The sequence below is a fragment of the Notamacropus eugenii genome, chromosome 2, assembly GCF_028372415.1.
Source record: "Notamacropus eugenii isolate mMacEug1 chromosome 2, mMacEug1.pri_v2, whole genome shotgun sequence".
Lineage (NCBI taxonomy): Eukaryota > Metazoa > Chordata > Mammalia > Diprotodontia > Macropodidae > Notamacropus > Notamacropus eugenii.
Window position 1 is genome coordinate 371,637,611 of NC_092873.1, and position 15,294 is coordinate 371,652,904.

Here is a 15,294-nt window from a genome sequence, read left to right on the forward strand (position 1 = left end):
TAGATTTGAACTCGGGTTGTCCTGAATCAAGACCCAGTGCTCTATCTACTGTGTCACCTAGCTGCCTCCCCTACCTTTTCATATGAGAATGTAACAGTCAAATACAATTGAATAACATCTCATTTTGGACATCACGTAGTATTTTTTTGTTTGTTTCCTTGTCCCAATTGAGATTCAAGCTGGGGTTCTGGTTAAGTCCAGTTATGCATCTGAAACACTGTTTATTGAATAAAAAGAAAAAACCACCAAGGTCCTATGAAAATTTTTTTTAATTAGTTTTTTTCCAACAAACTACACACGGATACACCCACCCACCCACACACACACACACAAACACGTGTGCGTCATATATTTTTCCATGTAGTGAAGAAAGTAGGGGTTTATCGCCTGCCTACAAGCTTTGCCTGGTTTGAACTTTCATTTGGCTTTCTGGCATGAAGTGAGGGAGTAGGAAGGAGAAGGCAGAAGAGAGTCAGTTACATAAAAACTTCCATACGTTTAGCTGATGAGCAAATGCATAACAGTGTTATCTCTGTAAAATCAGAAGACAAGCAGGATTCCTCCTGGCCAAATGTCCATGCAGCAAATTCAATGCAACAAACATCTATTAAAGTCCTGTTATGTGCAAGATGCTGGTTCAAGTATTATAGACTCTCAAAAGACAAATCCCTGTTTTAAGGAGGTGTTGTCTACTTGAGGAGTTTATAACTCATACACAACTAAATGGAATAAAAACCAAATTGGGGAGCGAAAGAGCATTGAGAATTACAGAGATCAGGGAAGGTTCCACAGTGAGGAGGTGGTAGCTGGGCTAAACTTGGAAGGGAGAGAAGAATGCTGTGAGACAGTTGTGGAGGAAACACAATCCAGCCTGTGCTGATGGATGAAAAAGGGTGAATCAGACTCAGGAAACAGTTACAGTTATCCCTTCCACATTGCCTGGGTTAGTGGCATGAAGCCCCTGCCATACGAAAAATCCGTGTAAAATTTTTGGCCCTCCCTTTGTACCAGAGAAGGTTTGAATTTTATTCTTTTTCTTTCATGGAGTGTTTGTAGTACCTTATTATAAAATTTGGATTGAGTATTTGGAAATAAATTAGCTCTGTCACCTGCTGGTCTTCAAATGTCATCTGCAGCTTTCACAAAACTCCCCCAAAATTCTCCTTTAATTTCTTAGGCTGACCTGTGATATATGGAAACCACACTGGGGAAAAATCACAATTTGGAAGGAATAAATGTTAATTATCCAGTTTCACAAAATATAGTTTATGAAGAGACAAAGGTGAAACTGAGGTGGGAGGATAAGGCTTTTCCCTAGGGTGCCCAATTTAGAGACCTCATCAGTACTTTGGGTCTTTTAGCTGCTAGTTAACAGAGGAAACTAGATGTGAACTTTACTCTAACACTCCCCTGACTCCATTCCCATGAGGTGTCCCCAACAGCAGCCTCATAGTGACCTAGGGTCTCAGACCAACAAGCAAAGTTGGTGTATCAAGCACAGAAAAAAATAATGTTAGTTTGGGCATATATGAAGGGGTTATGAAATGTCTTGAAAAGTAGGTAGGAGTCAATTGTGGATAGTTTTAAATGCTAATCTAAGGACGACTTAAATTCAATAAGCATTTATTAAGCACCTACTATGCGTCAGGCACTCTGCAAGATGCTGGTAATACAAAGACAGAAATGAAACTGTCCTTTCCTCAGCATTCATTCATTCTATTAAGCAGGGACATAACTTATGGTTATGTAATTGGGAAGGAGAAGTCTAATATGAAGGTCAGTTTGCTAACAACAAAGAATAGGTAGGAAGCACAATGGAAGGGGAGGGAGAGGGAGTCATGGGAATAGCACTGATGAGTATGAACATGGGAAGAACCAGTGCAAGCTGGCTTCAGCACAGCCCTGCTAACAGAATCCAGACTGTGAAGGGTAGAAATCAAGAATGAGAAGTGATACAGTTTGGGAGAACAGGGGGAAACATAGAGACTTAGACATTAAAGAGCAAAGTTTTAAATTTTATGGGAAAAAAAAACAGGAGGCATGGATAATATGAATTTCAAAAACCCAAAGATTTTAGAGTGAATAAGTGACATCCAAAAACTAGAATTCAATTCTTACCCATTGATCATTCTATTGGAATTCCTCCTTCCTTACTGGCCAAATGTTTCTATACTGTTCATCTAATTTATTATTTGTCTTTTAGATAAACATTTTTCATCTCATTGAATATACATTCTTTGTAGGAAATAGTCATCTAATTTCTTGTAATCTGAAATTAAATTTAAGGGTCTGTTACAGACTTGGCCCTGGGCTTCTTTAGTAAGCTTATTGATCAGAATGTGTTTATTCTAAATAGTAGGCATTTGATTCTCTTTCTGTCTAATGGAATTTATTAGTGACCTCTGAGAGAAGCAGTTTGATCCACAGCAAAGAGCAGGAGGTGGGCAGTAGACAATCTATGTTTTCATCTTCATTAAGATCTAGGAAAAATTTCCTCCTCACTCTGTCATCAATAAAAAGTGTATTACCTTGGGCAAATCACCTTGCATTGTGGAATTAAGCTTAAATATAAATTAATCCCTGTGGGCTGCACATTGACTTAGAAAACCACAAATTAACCTTATCTTTCTTATATCATTTTAATTATTTAAAAAAATATCCCCAGTTTAATCTGGTTCATGCTATACTTGGGAGTTTTGCCTGCTACTTGTGGCCCTCTAGCTGAGTTTTCTATCTTTTTTTTTTTTGGAGGGGGGAAGGCAAGGCAGTTGAGGTTAAGTGACTTGCCCATGGTCATATAGCTAGTAAGAGTAAAGTGTATGAGGTCAAATTTGAACTTAGGTCCTCCTGATTCCAGGATCCATGCTCTGTTCACTGCATCACCTAGCTGCCCCTGAGACTTCTATCCTTGGTCTAGTGTGAAGCTCTCTGTGTCTCTAGAGAGAGTTTCAGTGTAGGTTCTCGATGAAGTGCATGGATACTTTTTGGTCCATGGGTTCCCTTTCATTATTTCCTGTTGTATGGTCCCTTCTATAAAAGCAAACACTTGGTCAGAATGCAATAAAAATCAATTTAGAGTTATCTAGAGCCAGAACTCATTGTAAAAATACATACATCAAATAAAAGTGAACAAGCACAGGAAGCCAGTGAAGGTAAGTGACACTAGATTGCCAGGTGGCTGTGAGACAGGGCATGGAGATTAAGTGGAGAGGGGATAAACATTCACCAGGTCCCAGTAACAGTGACAGTAAAGGAAAAAGAAAAAAAAAACAGGCCCAGATGGATTAGGTGAGGGAGCCAGATTGGGCTTCCCCTATCCAGGGTAGTCTCACCTTTCATTTGTAATTGATTGGCTGGTGCGCTTGTGGCTGTCCATACCCCTGGACCTTTTTCCCCAGAAATTCAATGTTCTCAGGCTTCTTCTCTCCTTCTATCTGGGAAAAACTACATTTTCCCACCAGCCTGCTTGCCAGTAAAAGTCTATAAGTGGATGGAGAACAGCTCTCAAGAGTCAAGGAGACTCTGAAATTCTTCCTCTAATATATACTAGCCACATGACCCTAGATAAATCTCTTAACTTCTCAGTGCACTGGGCAACTTCCTAAGACTAAATTTCAGAGCAGCTTTCATCAACATTGGTTGAGGGAGTTTCTACAGTGGGAGTTCCTTATATTGATGACAATATAAATAAAAACCAAAAATAAATTATCACTTTACAAGTGTTCATAGGATACTGTAAATGAGAGGATATATGAGTATAGATTTGAAAGAATGACATATAATTTGTGTATTAATAGTTAAACTGTGATCTTCCACCATTTAAGCCCAGATTTAGACCGTCATTCATAAATTAGGAATAACTATGACCAAATAATTAATAAGAATTCTGCTTTAAATTTTATTGAAAGTATTGATTAGCCTAATAGAATCTGATGTCTCACTGAGATATTATTTGTAAAGCACTTGGCTCAGTGCCTGGCATATAGTAGGAGCTTAATAAATGCTTATTCTCTTTGCTTCCCCCTTTTCCTGAAAATTATTCTTCAAAAAATATTGGCCAGAGAGTTCATGCACCTTTTTAACAATATTATTTCTTACCAAAAGGCAATAATGACTGCAGTAAAGTTGAGACCAGTTTAAACCAAGAAACTGTTTAGTAAATATGACCCTCATTGGCATTAGCCATTTTTTGATGTTAGTTCAAGCTACTTAGCCACACATATGCTGAATGCTGAACCAAGTATAGTAATGCCTGCTCATAAGAAGATTTTCTTCCAGGAAGCCAAGGCACAGATAAATCTATTCCAATGGAACTGCAATCTCATGGATTTTAATGGCCCCACCAATGATGCAGATTCCATTTCATCCAATAAGTTTGCCATAAATGTTATACCCAATGTGTTGGGAGCCTTCCATGGCAACATGTAAAACAGATAAACACACAGAAAGGAAAACAGGAAAGGAGAAATTACCTTTGTTATTTCTGGTCACAAAAGGAAAAGAGGAAGGAAGCTATGGAAAGTATTATCTTGTCTGTGAACTCTAGCAGCTTACTGAGTAGCAAATAGTCTTTCCACTGTAATACATATCTACCATCTAGTGGAAACAGGCTTTAAAAAGATTATATTCTTCAGTAAATTCCCCAAGTTTCTGTGTATATAAGATAGGCTCTCATTCACTCCCTTTTGAGTGTCAACCTGTCTGTGGACATCACAGTCAGTAAACATTACATTGACAAAAACATCAGGGAAAGATCTTTGTGCTATGATACTCAAAGAGGAAAGTCTCTGAAACTGGCCAATAGGGCACAGGCAGACAAAGCTAAGCTTTATTAAGAGAATATCTGATGAGTAGATATTACTGTCAATTAACTCCTGGGCTGCTAGGGGGGAGGAGGGGAATGGTGTTGATGGTTGCTAGCTTGGAAAAAAAGCATTTTTGAAAAGGAAAATGTCTTCCTTGATTTGGACTCAATTTTATCTGATGAGAATTGATAAAAAAAAATCCTAAGCCATTTTAATACATCTCAATATAGTGGCAAGTTTGCCTTCTTTATTTTTAGTTTAGTGTGTTATTCCAGACTTAGCACACAGATGAATAATTCCAAGGAAGCGATCATAAATTTTTCATCGTTTCAGTACTGTCATTCTAGAACAAGGGCACATTGAGGAGATAACATCATCTCAATATGTGGGCTGAGTTGAGTCTGCTTCAGATGGTTTCTCTCAAAGTTAATTGATGGAAACTTCCCACCTTCAGAGTCTCTTATTACCTTAGCAATGCCATGCCAAGACTGCTGAACTGCAGCTGTGGGTGTTACGCAAACACCCACACTACCAGTGTCAGGAAGGCTGTTCTTTCAAACCTCTAATTTATCTAATAATGTCTTTAGTGACTTGTGTAGGTTTGGCATTATAATGAAAATGTTGCCTGGCTTGGGCGAGAACAAGAGTTCAGTTTGCAGCCTTAAAATTTGTATTCTCTTGTATGCATACAGAAGATACTACTAGCATGTACAATGGGGAAGGGGTCTCATTAATATCAACTTTTGTATATTTTGTATTTCCTTAGGGCCTGAGGTATAAAATTCCATTAATCAGCCACTTGGGCTACTCTTGATTAATTTTTCTGAGTTTCAGTTTCTTCCTATCTCACAGGAGTCACTGTAAGGAAAGCTTTTCGGAAATCTAAAATTGCTAAAGAAATGTAAGTTATTATTTTTGTCACTTCTGTTACTTTTAATAAAAATGCTACCTCACTGTCTGCTTCCTTAAGTTAAAGTACTGTTGGTACCCAGATATATTCTGAGTAATCAGAAAATCATGTATTTTAAAGTAAGAAAGTAATTTAAAGATTATCTAATTCCCTTCATTTTTCAAGTAAGGAAGCAAAGGCCCAGAGAAATTAAAGTACTTGCTTAGGGTCCTATGACTAGTTAACAGCAGAGTTGGGACATGTTTTCTGACTCCGAGTCTTCTTATTCTACTAAGATTGGATATAGTTGTTAAATGCTGTAATTTTGATTCTCACCCGGTATGAAATCACATGTATCCAACCTTTAGAGTCAGGCTGTGTCACTGATTACATACTGAGATAGCATCTAATATTTTGAACCCCATGGCACAATAGAGATAGCATGCAGTCTGAATTTTAAGATGCCATTGCTTTCTGAGGGTTTGAGTTATCGCCATAATTATGAGGAACTTTCCCTGATTGCTTTAGCAAACAAAGGCAAGCGACAAGGAAAAAAATATCAACTTGTGTGTTCCCTGCAGTGAGGGGAAATCCTAAAGGTTTCCTTTAATGTAAGAATGTCATTGAGTCCACACTCTCCAGTGTGAAATCTAAATAGGATAGTAGTCTCATTTTGCATAGAAAACTACCATGCTCTTTCCTAAGATTTGTCATTCGGCAAGGAATATAGTGTTAATCCACAGATTCTGAGAATGATTTTCAGGCTTCCGTAATGAAAGAACATCTGTGTCTATCTGAACATTCTGCTGTATCACTGCTTGACTTTTACAAAACGAATCATTTAGGAAAAGCTGATGAAAAAGAAATTAATTTGTGTAAACGTTGACTAAAGACTGAGCCACAGAAGGTGTGTGGCTTGTGCATTATAACACAATCAGTGTCTTTTTGTGAATCATAAAATATTCTTCTAAGCAGGTTTTAGTTTTATGGGGTTTTTTTTTTTGTTTTTTTTTTTTAAGGAATACAAACAGGGTGGCAAGGTAGGCTAAAAGATGTTAAGCATGTATGTGCTGGGTAAAGCCTAAATACTTAGTTTTAACAGCAGGTTAGTATTAATAGCAGGATAAATAATCAGGACATCTGTGACTGTGGCCTATACAAAATGAAATCCCAAAGATTTCAGCCCATACCAGTTGAGTTGAGAGTTCATGTATAGTTCTAGGGTGAAGGATAATTATTTTTAACTTAAAGTAATACTAGCTGGGTGAAATCTGAAGTAACTGAGGAAACAAATTTGAACTCCTGTGCATATCAATTTATTAAGCAATGCATGCCAATTGCATGCCAAATCTGGACCACGCCTCCTCATCCTGGCACTGTACCCTGAATATAGAGGGAGACAGATTTTTATGCATTAAAAGAAATCAGTCAACAGGATACAAGATTAGATAATCTGATTTCTAATTAGAGGAAAGATTAAGGACTTCCAAGTTGGGAGGGCGAGAGACAATAGGTACAATTCCTTGAAATCAGAAAAATTGCCCCACTCTCCCTACCCCAAGGGTCTGTATTTAATCAAACACAAGGAAACAGTAGCTGACCTGTACAGAGACAGTTTTCAGTAAGACATATAGGTTGCTTGAGATGTATAATTGTGAGAAAACCCCTTGCATCAATCTTTGGATCTGACTGAGGTTTCTAGTCAGCACAGCCTAGGTCTAGGGGGTTCACCCTATGCTAAGGGTCTCTAAGCAACAGGTAGAGGTGGTCCAGCTTCTAGGCCATACAAGGCAAGGTTCAAACAATGCAATAAAGTTTTCTCACAATTTTCATAATTGAGTAAGTTTTCTCACAAGACAGAAATTGAACTAGACCTGTAATTGAATATGATGGGAGCTGAGCTAGCTCCAGAATTGAGTCACAAGATGGAGTTAACGTGGTTCACTCAATTCCCACGATTTCCTCAGGAGTTTGATCATGGGTATCAATATGTGACAATCTTATTGAACCTGGAAGCCTCCTTATGAACAAAGCCATGGGAAATTCTAATACATGTTTACGTACACAGAGTCACTACTGGCTTTGGTAAAGATCATCCTATGGAAATGATTAGCTATTCAACTGAAGTGTAATTTCTCTCTTTTCTCGGTTGAGGATATTTATGTTAGATTAGAAATGATCCAATGGCACATAATACAGAATTATTACATTTGCCTGCACATAGCTGAAAGGGTTGATTGGGTGCTTTGGGATCTAAAGCAAAGAACAAAATACTGAATGAGCATTCATTCTCTTTAGTGGACTTGTTTTTATGAGGATATAAAGCCCTTGGTGGTTGGGATGATGGACACTTAGGAAAGTATGGTAATGTAGAGTAGCCTGTATTGGGTGGCGTTGGGGGAGGTGGGAGGCATGTGTATGAAGATTTAGGGAAATCTAGAGGGAAAGCCTAGACTGGTTAATTCATTGGTATGGGAACCCCAGTGTGGAATGTTCTTAAGTGGTGCAAATAGTAACTCATCTGTAATTTATAGTTTTTGAATGTTGTTGCCTGGGGCACTGAGAGGTTAAGAGACTTGAACACGGGCACACAGTCAGTTTGTGCTAAAGGCTGGACTTGAAACCCATGTTTTCCTTACTCCAAATCCCACTCTTAATCAGTTACAACATCTTGTCTCTACTATGTGTACAATTTTTATACAGTCATTTTCAAGTCTACTTCAAGTAATTAAGGAGAATTACTTAATAACTCAGAATTCCTGAGTTGAAATACAGAAGACCTGTTTCAGATCCCATGCAGACACTAGCTTTGTGACCTTGGGCAAGTTTCTTAACCTCCTATTGCCCCTAGGGTACTCTCTTTCTTTTGAAAATAGTATTTTATTTTGTTAATTATATGTAAAGACAACTTTTACATTCACTTTTCAAAATTTTTAGTTCCAAATTTTTCTCCCTCCTCTCCCTCTTTCTAAAACAGTGAGGAATTTGATATAGGTTATTTATATGTAATCATGTAAAACATATTTCCATGTTAGTCATGTTGTAAAAGAAGAAGCAGACTGAAAGGAAAAACACACACACACACACACACACGCACGCACCATTAAGAAAGTGAAAATGGCCTGCTTCAATCTCTATTCAGAGTCCATCAATTCTTTCTCTGCAGGTGGTTAGCATTTTCCATGAGTCCTTTAGAATTGTCTTGGGTCACTGCATTGCTGAGAGGAGCTAAGTCATTCATAGTTGGTCATCACACAGTGTTGCTGTTACTGTGTACAGTGTTCTCCTGGTTCTGTTCATTTCACTTTGCATTAGTTCATGTAAGTCTTCCAAGGTTTTTCTGAAATCCACCTGCTCGTCATTTCTTATAGCACAGCAGTGTTCCATTGCATTCAGATACCATAACTTGTTCAGCCATTCCCCAGTTGATGGGCATCCCCTCAATTTCCAGTTTTTTTCTTAGGTTACTCTCTAAAGACTCCAAATTACAGAGAAGTTGCTAATTGCATTGGTAGAGGAAGTTTCTGCGCTAGTAGTTCCCATGCCAATGAATTAAGTGGTCTAGACTTACCTCCCAAAATAGAGTAGACATCATGTTTTAAATGTCCATATTCCTACCTGTTAACCTCTCTGTGTTTCAGTTTCTTCATCTGTAAAATGAAGGGGTTAGATTCGATGACCTTTAAAGTTCCAGCTTTAAATCTAGGATCTTATTGTTCTAACGTTATGATGCCAATGTTTAAAGTGACCGTACAGTTGATTCGCTAATTTCAGAGGAGTCCAGTGGAATTCAACAACGTAGTACAGTGGAAAGGAACACTAACTCTGGAATCAACAAGCACTTGATATGTGCTGGACACGGCTTGAAGTCCTAGGGATACAAAGAAAGGCTGAAGACAATCCCTGCTTCGAGGGCCTGGGTTCCTATCTCACTTTTGATGCTCACTCCCTTCCTCACCTTGGACAATTCACTTCATCTCCCTGGGTGCCAGTTTTCTCATCTGTAAAATGAAGGGGTTGAATTTCATGGCCTCTGAGATTCCTTCCAGCTCTTGCCCTAGCATTCTTGAGATGACGCCACCATGGTTATCATAATTAAACAAAATTATTTTCTCTACTTGGAGAAGAGGTGACTGAATTAGTCAAAACATTTATATTCTTCATAGCTCTTCCCAAACAAAGAAGCTAACACGAAGTTCAGAGAGGTCTCAATGCAGTGAAATTTATTCAATCATCTCCCTCTCCCCAACAAGAGAAATTTGCACTCCCTTAATATTTGTCCGACATATCTTTTGTTGTTCTGTCATTTAATGTTTGACTGTTTTCTTGGCACAGATACTGGAGGGGTTTGCCATTTCCTTCTCCAACTCATTTTACAGATGAAGAAACTGAGGCAAACTGGGTTAAGTGACTTGCCCAGGGTCATACAGCTAATACATGTCTGAGGCCAGGTTTGAAATCAGGAAGGGGACTCCAGACCCATCCTTGCACCACCTAGCTGCCCCCAAACATATCTTACATTTGCTCAAACATCAAAACTTGTATCAGAATTTTCCTAATACTTTATGAGAAAAGGTGAATGGAGGCAGTTATTAGCATATTAGCCACTCCTGGTAATTCTCTTAATAATGACAGGATATGCTGTTTGAGTAGTATCCAACATTCTCTGATGTGACTGTTTGAAAATATATTTGCAAATCTGATTTATCAGAAATAATCACTGTTTTAATTCAAAGTCAAAACCATGAGAAAAGATTCAGTCTTAGTTTATGGCTTTCTGTCACATGGGAATAGCTGTGTGAATAAAGTGTCTGGCTTGATGTTGAACATCTCCCTAGGTATTAGTCAACTAATCTTCCCTACCTCACTGAAAATATTTTCATTCTGTCTGACAAAAAAGAAAAAAAATGAACAGGGACTAAAAGTGTCTTGCAGGTGATCCATCTGCCACTAATAAAACTGAAGGTTAATGCTCTCATTCTCTAAAGTTTTACATCCTTTTATGAATTCAGAGCTAAACAGTTGGAAATTGAACAAGAAAGTTGCTTTTTAACTCAGAGAGAATGAGAGGATGGTGGGAGGGGGAAGTGATTGTAAAGAAAAGGTGCTTTGGGAATAACCACTAGAGCCTATACTCAGTCTTATGGCAATTAAGCCAAGGGAGTAAAATAGGACAGTCTTTATAAAAACAGTCATTTTCAAGTCTACTTCAAGGAATTAAGGAGGTTTATTTAACAACTCAGAATTCCTGAGTTGGGGTCAGGAAGACTTGGGATTCAGATCCCACTTAGTAGCTTTGTGACCCTGAGCTAGTCTACCCCTAGACAACTCTTTTAAGACTATAAATTACAGAGAAGTTGCTAATTGCATTGGTGAAGGGAATTCTGCACTGGGAATTCCCATATCAGTGAATTAAGTGGTCTAGACTCACTTAAGGATTAGGGGTTCTGGTTAGGACCATTGGATTTATTTTTTTAAAAAACCTCTTTGTTAGATACCATTCAAGCAGAACTTCCTGTTGTCATAGGTGTTGGTTGTCATGGAGTCATTTGTTCATGTCTGACTTTTTGTGACTTGTGAAATTTTCTTGGCAAAGATACTGGTTTGCTGTTTCCTTCTCCAGATCATTTTACTGATGAGGAAACTGAGGCAGACAGGGTTAAGTGACTTGCCCAGTGTCTGAGGTCATATTTGTATTCAGGTCCTCCTGACTCCACGCCCAGTGCTCTATACATTGTACCATCTAGCTGCCCTGTCATAAGTAGAAATCCTATTTATTTCCTCTGGTAGATGATAAACTCCATGAAAGCAAGAACCCCCCATCTTCTTAATCTTTGCATCTCTCCTGATATGATACTCTATGCATAATGAATGTTTCATTGAATTGATTTGACAGTTGTCAAAAAGACCCTTCCTCAGTGTTTTGCTCAGCCATGGATGATTTAAACACTGTTCCTGTATCCCTTTGTTTATGCTGCCCATTTGTTTTTAATTTCACAATGATTTCCTGCCATGCTGTAGAATCCCTCTCAGTAATGAAGAAAAACAGTTAAGCAAAATCCCACAGTCTGCCTGACTGTCTGTCTGTCTGTCTCCCTTCTATGAAATCACAATTGACCTTTGCATTTCATCTGAATTTAGCTGCTTTAACATTGTCTTTATTTGCATCATTGCAGCTGTTATAGTTATTGTTCTCCTCGTTCTTTGTTTTTGTTCTGCATTCATTCATACGCCTCCCCATATTTCTTTGAATCCCTCCCCTTTCATTTCTTATAGCACAATAATATTCCATTATGTTCACATCCCACATTTCTTTTAGCCTTTCTCTAAGCTAAGAGTTCCCACTTTCTGTCTTTGTTACGAAAAAACAAAACAAAACACTACTGTGAATATTTTGGTATGTATGAGGCCTTTCAGTCTTTGATCTCCTTGTATCCTTTCTGATTTTGAAGTGACTTCAGCCTTATATGAAATTCACTGTTTTATTAACTCTTGCTGAAAACTGTCTTCCTTTTATCTTTTTCAGTAATTGCCCTTCCTTTTTGGCTGCTGCTTTAGCCAGAGCAACATCAGATGAAGTCCTTCAGAGTGATCTTTCTATGTATTATATACCAAAGGAAACAGACAGCGCAGAAGGAACTGTGGGTAAGTAGCTCTGTATATTATTTAAAATACTAAAATATTGTTGTGGAAAAGGACCCATAGCAAATGGAACCTAAATCTGTATTCAATTGTATCTCCTTAGTGACAAGTTTAAATAACTCATATCAACTACCAGAGAGGCATATTAAAAAAAAAAAGCAGGTAGAAGGGGGAAAAAACTTTCAGTTTTTATAGGTGAATTCAGAAGCGAGGAGAGGGGTGTAGCAGATACCATGCTATGTGCAAAGGAAACAGTTTCAACAACCACTAAAATAGGAGAGATTGATGACTAGACTAATGGAAAGAGTGAGCCAAAGAGAAGCATTAATTATTAGTTAAGTATTAAAAAGCATTAATTATTAGTCAAGGGGCCTGTCAGGTTATTATTATTTTTCTTAATCATGTCACGTCTGAGTTTAAATGGGAGAAAAATAAATGTGAAGTTTTGTAGCTTACCTTTAATAGATCAAGCACATAGAGCCCCCAAAATATTGTACTGTAAAAAAAAGGACGTCAAGAACAAAAGAAGCTTCCTGAAAACAACTGGAAAGCAGAAATTCTTTGCTACGGTAAATTTCCTATCAATCAGTAGGGAGGTGGCTTTAAGGAAAATATGCAGCTGGCATTCCAGCTTTTCAGAGAGCTGATGTAGGCTTTTTCCCCTAGGCAAAGGAGCAGAATAGATTTGTCAATGTCTTAGAGGTAGAATTTATTCAGTCCATAACTGCCTCTAAGGAAATGTTGATGTTTATGGCAGTTTTTCATTTCAGCAAATTAACCTAAGACCCACTATGTTTACCATTCTAGGCCCCAGTGATTAAAAAAAAACAACTTATAGTCTTTAACTTCAAGGAGTTTATTGTTCAGAGAGAGGGGCACAAGATATATACAATGCAATTCAACGAACATTTAAATGTCTACTCTGTGTCAGCTTCAGTACTAGGTGCTGGGCTATGATGACCAAATGTGAATCTATAGAGGCAGGAGATAAACTTCTGAATTCAGGAAAAGGCTGTCTGTTCTAGCTGGGATGTGAAATTCATAAAGGGCTGTAATATGAATTGAGGCTACAAACACAGGTAGAAGTCAGACTGTGGAGGGTCTTAAATGCATTTCAAAAGACTCTGTATTCTATCTGAGAAACAGTGGGGAGAAAGGAGAGAATGCTTTCAGTTGAGGCTCGTGAAAAGCTTCACAGATAAAGTACGACTGGAACTGAGCCTTGAAGGAAGATAAGAATTCTGAAAGGCAGAAATAAGGAGAATGCCTTTTTTGCCATGAAAGATGGCCCGTGCAAATACATTGAGAGAGGTATCATGTTGAGTTAGAGGAATAACTAGTATAAGTAAGTCGATTTATCTTGGAGTGATCTGGTCACTCCTGTGCCCTGGATTATTTCAGTTGGTGTGTTAAGAATGTATTTGAGAAGGGAGAGTTAGTAGACTGTTGCAGTAGTCCACAAGAGAGCTAATGAGGCCTTGACCAAAAGGTCAAGGAAAATAGCTGAGCGAGTGCAGCAGAGGGGGCAGATGGGAGAGATGTTGTGGAGGGAGAATTGACAGGATGTGACAACTGACTAGATGCGAGGGAATGACAGAAAGGGAAGGGGCAAATAGGACAGATTTAGAATCTAGGTAACTGGGAGGATGTTAATACTTGTAGCAGAAATAGGGAATTTGGGAAGGGGAAGGTTAGTTTCTTTTCTTTTCTTTCTTTTTTTTTTTTTTGGAGGGAAGAGGAGAGATGTATGAGTTACGCTTTGGACAAGTTGAGTTTGATATGCCAGTGGGACAACCAGGTGAAGCTGTCCAGCAGGCAGCTAGCCGGAGAACTGGAGCACAGGGGGAAATTACAGCCAAGTGTTTCGATTTGAGAATCATCTCCTGTGATGATTACACCCTTGTAACACGAGATTACATGTGATTGCTACACCACTGGAAACCTAAGAGATCACCCTGGAGGAGTATAGAAAGAGAAGAGAGCTGAAGAACAGAGCTTTGGAGAATGTTTATATGTAAGGAGCGGCAGAAGGATGAAGGACTCTGGGCAGAAAGACAGGAAAAGAACCAGAAAAGAGGAGAGTCATAGATGCTAAGGGAGGAAAGGGTGGGAGGGAAGAGTTTATAGTATCTAAAGCTGTAGAAGATTCAAGGAGGGATAAGGGTTGAGAAAAAGCTATTGGCATCCACAATTAAAAGCTTATTGATAGTTTCTCAGATAAAGACCTAATTCCTCAAATATATAGAGAACTGAGTCAAATTTATAAGAATATGAATTATTCTCTGACTGATAAATTGTGAAAGGATGTGAACAGGCAGTTTTCAGAAGAAGAAATCAAAGCTATCTATAGTCATAAGAAAAAATGCTCTAAACCACTGTTAAGAAATGCAAATGAAAACAATTGAGATTCTACCACATACCTATCCGATTGGCTAACATAACAGAAAAGAAAAATGACAAATGCTGGAAGGGATGTGGAAAAGGATTGGGACACCAATGCACTCTTGGTGGAGTTGTGAACTGGTCCAGCCATTCTGGAGAGCAATTTGGAACTATCCCCAAAAGAGTATAACACTGTACATACTTTTGATCCAGTAATACCACTGGTATTATAACTAGGTTGGTAACACAAAGAGATAAAAGGAAAAGGAAAAGGACCTATATGTACAAAAATATTTATAGCAGGTCTTTTTTGTGATAGCAGGTGGAAATGGCTGAACAAGTTGTGGTTTATGATTGTGATGGGATACCATTGTGCTATAAGAAATGACAAGCAGGATGGGTTTCAAAAAAACCTGGGAAGCCTTATATGAACTGATGCAAAGTGGAGTGAGCAGAACCAGGAGACTCTTGTATATAGGAACAGCAATATTGCCTGATGATCAACTGTGGATGACTTAGATATTCTCCACAATACAACGATCCATGACAATTCTAAAGGACTTATGATGAAAAATA

The 15,294-nt window shown here is 38.2% G+C and overlaps 2 protein-coding genes across 6 annotated transcripts in view; one reads left to right on the forward strand and one right to left on the reverse strand.

Moving 5' to 3' along the window:
- PPM1E (protein phosphatase, Mg2+/Mn2+ dependent 1E) overlaps positions 1-15,294 on the forward strand; it is a 187,370-nt gene that overhangs the window by 143,181 nt on the left and 28,895 nt on the right. Inside the window, exon 2 of the mRNA XM_072646858.1 lies at positions 12,221-12,339. Coding sequence (XP_072502959.1) covers positions 12,221-12,339 — 119 coding nt within the window. The remainder of the gene's footprint in view (positions 1-12,220; positions 12,340-15,294) is intronic.
- The window catches only part of TRIM37 (tripartite motif containing 37), a 187,149-nt gene that overhangs the window by 934 nt on the left and 170,921 nt on the right, over positions 1-15,294 (reverse strand). The gene's annotated exons all lie outside the window — the stretch shown is intronic.